This window comes from Scophthalmus maximus, chromosome 16 (assembly GCF_022379125.1).
Source record: "Scophthalmus maximus strain ysfricsl-2021 chromosome 16, ASM2237912v1, whole genome shotgun sequence".
NCBI classification, from domain to species: domain Eukaryota; kingdom Metazoa; phylum Chordata; class Actinopteri; order Pleuronectiformes; family Scophthalmidae; genus Scophthalmus; species Scophthalmus maximus.
Genome location: NC_061530.1, coordinates 18,592,345 through 18,602,500, shown reverse-complemented (window position 1 = coordinate 18,602,500; position 10,156 = coordinate 18,592,345). Strand labels below are relative to the sequence as shown.

At 43.9% G+C, this 10,156-nt stretch overlaps 2 protein-coding genes across 4 annotated transcripts; both read right to left on the bottom strand.

The window, feature by feature from the left end:
- Positions 1-1,660: 1,660 nt before the first annotated feature.
- On the bottom strand, positions 1,661-4,209 carry arl4d (ADP-ribosylation factor-like 4D). The gene is made up of 2 exons (XM_035612427.2): positions 4,031-4,209; positions 1,661-3,076 (listed from the first exon to the last, which is right to left on the bottom strand). Exon 2 carries the CDS (start codon positions 2,938-2,940, stop codon positions 2,335-2,337), a length of 606 nt encoding a protein of 201 aa, XP_035468320.1. The 5' UTR covers positions 2,941-3,076; positions 4,031-4,209; the 3' UTR covers positions 1,661-2,334.
- Positions 4,210-4,356: 147 nt separating this feature from the next.
- Positions 4,357-9,526, bottom strand: tmem106a (transmembrane protein 106A). Of its 3 annotated transcripts, none has more exons than XM_035612421.2 (8): positions 9,302-9,526; positions 8,171-8,323; positions 7,910-7,973; positions 7,062-7,209; positions 6,470-6,610; positions 6,315-6,358; positions 6,139-6,192; positions 4,357-4,983 (listed from the first exon to the last, which is right to left on the bottom strand). In XM_035612421.2, the coding sequence occupies exons 2-8, from the start codon at positions 8,319-8,321 to the stop codon at positions 4,860-4,862; spliced, it is 726 nt and encodes a 241-aa protein (XP_035468314.2). In that variant the 5' UTR covers positions 8,322-8,323; positions 9,302-9,526; the 3' UTR covers positions 4,357-4,859. The 3 variants fall into 3 exon arrangements, with proteins under 3 accessions (XP_035468314.2, XP_035468312.2, XP_047183352.1); XM_035612419.2 differs by having other exon boundaries at positions 7,056-7,209; positions 9,302-9,523; XM_047327396.1 differs by lacking the exon at positions 9,302-9,526 and adding an exon at positions 8,405-8,564 and having other exon boundaries at positions 7,056-7,209.
- Positions 9,527-10,156: the final 630 nt, after the last annotated feature.

The following is a 10,156-nucleotide window of genomic DNA, read 5'->3' as shown; positions in this document are numbered from 1 at the left end:
GCCCCCTGTTGACTGTCAAATATCAACCATATGACTATTCAATGGATAGGAATGAAAAAAAATTCAAACATTCACGATCCCCAGAGGATAAATCTCGTTCGTGTCCTTTGGTCGACTTTGAGGGAAATCATTGTTTTTTTTCGAAGCCCAGAGGTGAAGCCGTCTCCGATTTATGTCACACGATACCAGGGATGCACCTGCATCCCTGGTACCCCCCCCCCCCCCCCCCTCCTCCTCGTCTTGAGCCCTGACACATAAACCCCGAGACTTCCGTCTCTCGTGTGTTACTTGTCAGCCACCATCACCGCCTGGAAAACAGGAAGTGAGAGAGAGAGTGACAGAAAGATGCAAAGAACATGTACATGTCGCCCCCTGAGGTTCTTATCCCCCCCACTGGATGGATCGTGGCTCTGGGTCGATCGAATGTGCAGAATCACCTTTCTTTGGCTGCAACACGCCGTCTTTTGCACATTTCTTTTTAACCCTAGGAGGAGAATCTCAGTCGCAGGGCGTTAGGCGTGTTTTTTCCCCCGCCGGCTGATTGATGCCTCCGCATGCCCACAGTGCGTCTCCGCCGCTGAAAGCGCCGCATCACGATGCTAATGTATTCAGGGACCAGCTGCTGTGTCAAGATGATTCTGCAAAAGATATCCTTGAGAGTTTTTAATGAGCTCACTGTCGCGAACAATGGGGACGGCGAGGTCACTGGAGTCGGGGGTGCGTCGCAGGTCTCTCGCTGTTTCGAAAAAGGGGCCTGCGATTCTGTCTTGTCTTGACAACGCAGCAGGAGGCAATGAACGCGCCAACACCTGGCTTTTGCCTTCAGCGCGACGAGGGAACGGTCAGATCCGGCTCCGGTCTGCACTGAGGTGAACGCGACATGCAGGGTGGACCCCCTAATTCTAACGGCGCAAACACACCTTCCACTGCAGAGTGGGAGACTACACGTTGTGTTTCTTTGCATACGGACATGTTGTCTGAGAAAGAAGAGGTGTCACTGAGCCTCAGGTGGTTCAGTCCAACCGGATCACGTCGCAGGACTAGAAACCGCCTCAACCTCTGAGCCACCTCACCAATAATTGATGCAATTACACCGTCAGCAGCTGGCGGGGCTGGAAATCAAAGTAGATGGATTGTGTTGGATTGTGTTGACTGTGTGGGGGCGGGAGTGCCCCCCCCCTCACCCCCCACACACACTCTGACAGCCTAATTTGCTGATTCAGCCGTGGATAGGGGACAGGGTCACAGCTCAGGACTGCCAAATTTAGATGAAGGTCGTCTTGAAATCCCCCAAAGAGGCCGATTTAAGATCATGCAAATGTTAAAACCTGGCACCACAAAACAAAACACTGACTATTAAATTGGTTAAAGACGTTAGCAAACATTTCCTGAGCAACATTATCATTCTTAAGATTCGCATTCGCTCTCTTCCGGCTCCATCTTTGGTCTCCACCGACTCCAGAAGAAGATATCTTGCTCTTCAGCCACCGACGATCCGCTTTGTCCACCAGCTCGTCACCAGTTAGCTACGAGCTAACTGCTGCTTTTGGTTAATCACAATATTCTATCCATCTCTTTGGGGCCAGGTCTGAACCGTACGGATGCTCATTCACTCACAGGCTGAACATTGAGTTCAAGATAGAAAGATAACAGTGGAACGTTCTGTACAGTGTTTTTGATTTATTAAGTCTCGTACAATTTGTATAAACACTATTGTTGTATATAGTAAATGAAACTTAACCTCTGTGGCCATGAAAGGGAATGCACTTAGGATTATTGTTCCATGGCAATAAAATTCATCATCAGTTGGTGCTTTATCACAACTCGTTTGAAAAAAGAAAAGAAAAATCCCTGTCCAGCACAAACACAAAAAATATGTGGAACAAATATTCTGGGACGCATCCAAACATCGTGGAACGAGTTATATAGTGGGATATCATCTGCGCAGGCTCGTGAAAGACATTTAAAAATGGATATTCTAGATTCTTTTGTGCTTGGATCTAATGTGTTCATATATTAGTCCTACACTTCCCAGGCAGACGTCTTGTTAGAAATCTCTTAAAACAAGTGTAGAAAAGCTCTTCTTAAAAGGACTAACAGTGTCTTGAGCTTTCAAAGGGCAGCTGCACAGTCGCGGAACAGAGAATATGTCAATACTGCTTCAATTATTATGAGTAAATCCATTTCTCCTGAAAGGGGCCGCGTGTAATTGTTGTTCTGTTGGCACTCATCGCTCTCCCATTTAAAAGGGACCATTAAGCTCGGAAGTGTCTCAATAAGAGGATCAATCTCTGGAGGTAATGTCCGCAGGGTGTGAGCCGCGCCGCGCCGAGCTCATCTCTTCCTGTTCCTGTTGTGCTTCACCATCTTCTTCCTCTTCAGGATCATCTCGTACAGCTTCTCCAGGCCCGGCTGGAGGCCGTGGCCGTTGACGGCGCTGCAGCTCTGCACGTGGCGCAGCGTGTTGGCGCTCAGTTCGTGGACGGCGAGCAGCTTCTCCACCTCGCTGACGCACAGGGCCGACTCCTGGTCCTGCTTGTTGGCCAGGACGAGCACGGGCACGCCCTGGTTCTCCGAGGTGCGCGTGATCCTGTGCAGCTCCACCTTGGCCTCCTCCATGCGCTCCTGCTCCGTGGAGTCCACCACGAACACGATGCCGTCCGTCCGCCGCGTGTACGACTTCCAGAGCGGGCGCAGCTTCTCCTGCCCGCCCACGTCCCACACCTGGAAGTTGATGGCCCGGGACACCCCCACTGCCACCTTGATCTTCTCCGTGTTGAAGCCCTTGGTGGGGATGGTCTTCACGAACTCCTTCAGCTTGAGCCTGTAGAGCAGGGAGGTTTTGCCGGCCGAGTCGAGGCCGATCACCACCACGTGCAGCGACTGGAAGTTTGGCAGGAAGGGCGTGCTGGGGGCCATATCAGTCAGCTGGTTGCCCATGGTTCCAGCCCAGGCGATTCACACCTACTCGGTCGAGGAGAGGTGACAGATTCCTGCTTTAATCCTATTTTTCAAGGAGATTGGCATTGGCTCCCCGTCCTCCAGGGGACAGATGGGACCACGTGGTGTCGGAGACCTTAATCAGAACACACAGAGAGTGAGTTAACAGTTAATGAGAAGACAATGGCTGCTTGAGAAACGAGTGTTTGCAGTATAGTCTGCGGAGGAGACACCGACAGCAGATAGTGAGGATTATCAGTGGAGGCAAAGCACTTGATGCAATTTGGTCCTATCAGCACGGCAGTTCCTGTTGTGTTTCACAGCAGATACATTCGATATATCACCGCCCCCCCGCACATGTGATGTCACTTCAAATTCTCCTTCTGGTTGTCTAAAACAATCTCTCGGTGACACATTACGGAGCCAAACAGCAGTTAATTGGGAATGTGGGGGGTTGTCTCGTTTCTTATCTGCTCCGGCTGTAATCCTCTTAAGACTGATAAACCTGAGGGCTCTTCTTGAGATGGGGGGCAGATTGATTCCAGCGCAGTGGACGGATCAAACTGTAGTCTATGTGTATTTACTGCTCCACTCAGCCGACTGCGTGCGTGTGTGCGTGTGTGTGTGTGTGCGTGTGCGTGTGTGTGTGTGCGAGCACTGCTGCTGCAGCAACACTAATCCGGTTGTTGTTGTTGTTGTTGTTGACATGCTGATATCCATCAAACATCTGCATGATTACATCTGAACCTGAGAATGATCACACATCACATGCAGCTTAGAGGAGTATAATTAATCATTTTAAAAAAATGTACCGTCACGCTTATGGATTCATAATTTTACTACTTCCTGAATTATCTGAATTCATTCTACAGGGAATAAAACCACCATATAGTTTCCCTCCTCCTCCTGCACGAAATCTACTACTTAGAATCCTATTTTTTGATATTGATGTGCAATTTAATTGAATAACTTCAACAACATATTCTACCAACCGAGCAATTAGGATGAAATAATAAAAAAAATTCCACGCACTTAATCGCACACAAGTAATGCAATGCTCTTCGTTGCACGTCAAACGACATGTTCATACCTTTTTTTTCTTCTTCTTCTTTTTTAAATGCGCAGTGAGAAGCATCATCCGCCAGAAGTGGACTGGTCCATAGTGAGAGCGTGATGTCCCTCGTCCCGTCGGTCACATCCGGCAGCTCTGAGCCGAATGAGGAGAGAGACTCGAGGGCACGAACACCCTGGAAAAAAAACCCCCGAAAGAAGCCCAGGTGACGTCACGAGCACCTGACTGAGCTGAACGACGCCCTCTGGCGGTCATCCGCAGGAGCGACCGGACAGGGAGTCTCGTTCCACTACATGGAACATCATATCTTGTGTGTGATTTTGACATCTGCTTTTTGGTCCCTGTCATTTCAACATTTGTTTATTAGTCGTTAGCATGTACAGAATTTATGGGAACGAAATGGTCCAAGGTGCTAAACACAAATACACAAGATTTGCCCCCCAAAAAATTTAACATTTCTAACATGCAGAACCTTAAATGCCAAAAGTTGAATAAAGTGCAAAATGACACGATTATCAGTGATCAACATCCTGAGTCCTGCAAATGAAATAAGCTCTTGTGCAATCAATTCCATTTTTATAAAATATACATAATTAAACATTTAAAAAAAGAAGAAAAGATTTACAGGCACGTCTCAAACGAATGAGAGCAACAACAACAACAAAAAAGATGTTGAGGATTTTAATCCACCTACTTTTTAAAATCAGAACTTGGTAGTGATTGATTTAAAATCTTCAGGTATGCTAAAACGACATACAGAACAAGATCAGATGTGTATTTCTCTGCGGTCATCGTTCACACATCCTGTACCAAAGAGTTAAAGGTCCAATGCGTCCATGAATATTCATTATTTCACGATCCCACGTCTGACGGGATGAGGGGTCGTCGAGTTGGTGCCACAGTCGATGTACTCGAAGGCGTTCAGGGACAGCTGCTCCGTGTGGGACAGGTAGGAAATGTTCAGCGTCATTCTGGGGGGGGGAGGAACACCTTGAGAGGGCAGCTGGAGACAGTATCTGTATCTGTGTCATGTTTTCATCTAGTATATAGTTTAACACACCTTGCACCTTCATGTTACCATGTTCTTCTGCACATTACTGGCAACAATTTGCACATAACTTGCACTATTTCATGTACATTCCTTATATTTACATTCCTTATTCTTGTATAGTTTTTGCGGTTCTTAAGTTTCTTATATTTTTTTATATTTTGTGAGGTGTGTTTTGTCATTTCCCTGATACCTGCTGCTCTGACATTAACAATCCCCAGTTTGGGATCAATCAAGTACAATATATCTATCTATGTGTATATATATATATATCTGTCTGTATCTGTCGCTTTTTTATGGCTTGTTCTGTCGCCACCATGTGGCCACACACGAATATTGCAGCTATTTTAATTTTTTATCTCAGAAACAAAGTTTAAACTGCTCTTTCATACCTTATGGTTATCACACATGGTACATTATATAACTAAATTATAATTTAATTCATTTATTAACCTTTTTTGCACACTTTTGCAGTATGTAGAAAAACGTGTGGCATGAATGAATAATCTCTTTATTGAAGTTCAATTTTCATCATAGAGCACCGGTTAGAAATGATTAGCTTATAGCTTATTGTTGCTCATTGTTTTAACTCATAAATGGAAGAAATGGATGATTTATGACATTATTGTTTTTTGACTGTTACAAAGACAGAATTTGATCAATACCTGATCAAAAAAACTTAATAAAACATTAAAGTTTCAAGAAGGACCAATACAAGCTGACTAGAGGAAAACCCCTCTGCAAAATACCGGCACTTTCTGATGCGCAACTCTTGATTTTCATGTAAACGTAAGATTATGTTCAGCAGTAGCTTTGATGCCATTTATTTGCATCTTGAGTTCAATTGTGACACATTCAGCTCCTCGGAGGAGGAAACTCGTGACCACGCTCGAGGATGAGGAGCGACTGGTCAGAGGCAGGAACAGATTCTCAGGAGTGTAAATAATGAATTTCACTGATTCCTTAAAGCAAAACGTAACATCCGTGTTGTCTCAAAGGAACATTTCAGATTCAAAAGATGCAAGTGACGCCGTTAACACCCTGTAGGTGTGAGATATGCTTTTAGATTGACACTTACTGCAACTCCATGAAAAGCATGTGAATGTTGATAGAGCTCGACTTGCAATAAGAACTGAAAGGGAAAAAAAACACAACACAGTTGATGTGTGAATTCATGCACATAGACAATAACGATGGATGTGTTATAAAATGTTATAAACAATGTATAAATATATAAAAGTGTAATGTGCCTACTTAAGTCCTTTGTCGCTTATGGGCAGATCAAATCGAATGGTGTACTGCAGAAGTTAGAGGAAGAGATGTAAGAAGATTTTTTTTGCACGACATAATTTATCAGCAAATGTTTTTGCATTTTTCGATTGCGAAATCCTCGTGGCTAAAAAACTCACCGACTTCTGCGAGCGGGACGGGATGGCGGTCATGTTTAAGATCTTGCTCTTGCCCAGGACGATGTCGGCGACCACACTCTGGACGTTGAAATCCACGATCTGGACCGGCACAAAGTTCTCGTTGGTGACGTTGATGAGATTCTGGAGCATTTAAGAAAGAGACGTAGAGTCATGTTCCCGTAGACTTCCGGAGAAACAACCAGTGGAGTTGCCCTCTGCTGGTGATCCAGGAGAACACCGTTTTTCAGGCACTTCCGTATTGGCTTCACTTTATGGACGTACCCTTTTTACCACAGTCTATGGGTCTGTCCGCTTAATATGAAGGACCCTAGACTGAAAGATGGACGACATGACGGAACCCAAAAGTGAAGCCAAATCACCTGGATCGCCCCCTGGTGGCTGGCTGCAGTATAGGCCCCCCTGCATGTTAGCAACATGGAACATGCACCAAACTAAAAAGTCAATGTTCTTGTTAAATAGGTTTTTCTCAAGGATGGCTTCTGTCCTTTTTAGGTCGTTCTTATCACACTGGTGTTGACTAGTTTCAAAGACACCGATTTATACATTTTCTTTTCCTCTTACTCACTGTGACCTGCACATTGACGGTGTCCGGGTGGAAGTAGACCATGACCGACAGCACGGACACGGGCGTCAGGGTGATGCTCCGGGGGAAGAGGAAGAAGAGGATGAGACAGCAGAGACAGACACACGCGGCCATGGAGGCGCACACGTACAGCTTCCTGCAACGCCAAACACACACGGCAAGCGGTTCAACTGTTGAGCAAATGACATGACGCAACGATTGTGAAACACACACATCGGTGTCCGTGTTACAGACTAAAAAACACTAGTTCTGCATTTAAAAAAAAAAGGGATATCTATTTCAGGAACTTGTCGGACAGGAAATTTAATCCAACAACACATTTTTCCAGAATCACGAATGTCCAATTAATATGAGGAATGCATTGACGTGTAAGTAGCATTTTTCTGTTTTGGTACTACTTTTATAAACTGCAGGGTGATTTCATCTGTAGCGCTGCATTATATATATTTTTTTAATCTATCATATGTTTTACATGTAAAGTCATAATTTTGCAACGCTGTAATATGTGCAAAGTGCAATATGTCCATCTGAAATACAGTGCAGTAGAAATGTAAAGTAGCACAGAATGGAAAAACGGATAAAGTAAAATACAAACACATTCACAACTGCATACAAACACATATTAACACAATCACAAACACATATTCACAACTGCATACAAACACACATTTACAACTGCATACAAACACATATTCACAATACAAACACATATTTACAACTGCATACAAACACATATTTACAACTGCATAAAAACACATATTCACAACTGCATAAAAATGCATATTCACAATACAAACACATATTCACGACTGCATACGAACACATATTCTCCTTACGTGCGTCTCGGTTTCAGTCTGACATCGTTACACGATATCACAGCTACGAGCTGATCTGCTTGACCTGCGCACACACAGAGACAGAAGGAAATGGCAGCGGCCTTCCGACTCACACACACACACGCACACACACGCACACACACGCACACATCTGTGTCTTTCGGTTTATTTCGGTTCCTGTGCTGCTGAACGTGAACTGAAAGGATGAGAAATGGTGGCGAATGATAAAAAAGTGAGTTGTTTTTTTAATATTATAAAAACCTCTGGGAATCCGCCCGGTTCCCCGACACGTGGGGCAGGTGTCGCCAGTCGAGTTTCCACCCATGGATCCGTAAGGAGGAAAGTGCTTCAGCGTGCTCGTCTTCTCCATCCCGTTCGTCAGATCGGGGCCGTCATGTCCTGGTGAATCCATGTCTGAGAAAGAAGAAAGAAAAACATTTTCACAGAAACTCCCTTTTATTCTGATTTTGTCATCTGGGCGACTGTGACACTCACCTTTGGTACCAGTGTCTCTCTCTCTTTCTCTCACAAAACTTTAAATGACCAATAAAAGCTCGTGGCTTCCCTTCAGGTCATGAGGTGAGCTGAGTCAGCAGCAGGGCAGGGACACTTAACACTTTAAGTATCAAGCGTGACTGTGTGATGATTTAATACATTCATATGCATGCACAAAAGATGTGCATCATCGACCCATATATCAGGACTATCAGACATTTTTTGAAATTGCCAAATATGATCTGACCCAGCGATAAATAGTGGATGGAGTTGATATTTTTTAAATCTATTTTTTAATTCAAATAATCTAATCTAATTTAATTCTTTGTGTTTTTTTCAACTTTTGCATGTAAAAGTGAAACGTGCCAATTAAAAAAACAAACAGGAGCCTTATTATGAAATGTGCAGTCTACGGAGGGATTCCGGAGTAAACTGGTGTGTTTAGTTTCATTTTTGCAGAAAGTCATTTTATTATTATCATTTTACATTATTAATATTTCTCAAAATTTGATGTAGTTTAAACTTCCTCTAGTAACTGAATATACAAACTACAGTTTCATTCACCCGCATAATAAAATATATGGAAACAAATCTTTGATATACAAAGTGTGATTATTATTATAACACATGCAGGCTGTTATGAACGCAACATGTTATGTTTTTGTCTTCTTTGCAGCTACTTCCGCTTCACTCCACTTTTATTTATTACCATCCATTATTATTTATCAACAGCTTCATTGACCATATGAAGTATGAAAAGAATTAGCATCACTGAGTTTATTAATCTCGGTTGTCAGCCCCCTGCTTCTGTCTAAAAGAGTGAAAGTAAGTCCTGTCACACTTCTCGCACCACGTGAGGCGGAGGGGCCGTGAACGCGTCGCCGCACAGTCACTCACCTCCTGACAGCCCCTGGGTTCAAAGTCCAGAAGATGTCGTCCGGTGTGAGAGGACGAACATGAACTCCTTTATGATTTATGGAACAGCAGAGGACACTGTGTTCTGTCTCTACAGCAGCTCCACGCAGTGAGAAGGAACCAGGGAGGATCACTTCCTCCTGCTGCTCCTCTCGGCGGCGGGTCCCTGAACGCAGCTTCTCGTCGACTCTCCGTCCTTGAGACGCGTTCAGGCGCAATTTGAATTAAACAAATAAATCCAAATGAAAAGCAGGACAGGTGACGCCCCCTTTTTTTATTAACCCTGTGATCTTGTTTCAGCTCAACTTCCACCTCTTTTTTTTTTGAACCATGGAGGAAATAACTTCTTGGTACTTGACCCTTCAATTATTATTTACTTTACAAATGAAGTTTGGTTCTGAAGGTTGAGTGATGAAAATCCTCTGTCTGTAAAAGTCTTTATCAATAAGAATAAATAAAAATACATCAGCAGAGCACATACAAACATGTTTTTCCTAAAGGAAGATTATAAATCATAAACTGATTATGATTTGTCATGAAACGTTAGTTATGCAACCGCGCCACATCACTATCCTTCCAACGAGTTTGGTTGAAATCGGTTTAGTAGAGACAGAGGTTATACCTAGATGTTTCCTCACAACGCAGTCTTTAGAATATGATATAATGCAGCATCTATATTAGTGGGCATATTTCACAGTATATGCACTTTAGTTTTGCAGCTTCTCAGCAAAAGCAGGCCGAGTGAAGCTGAACCTGCAGGTTGCAGTGATCCGGACTAATAAAACACGCGGTGACCTCTGAGCTTCTGACATACTGTAGTTAACCTAGTACAGTGTA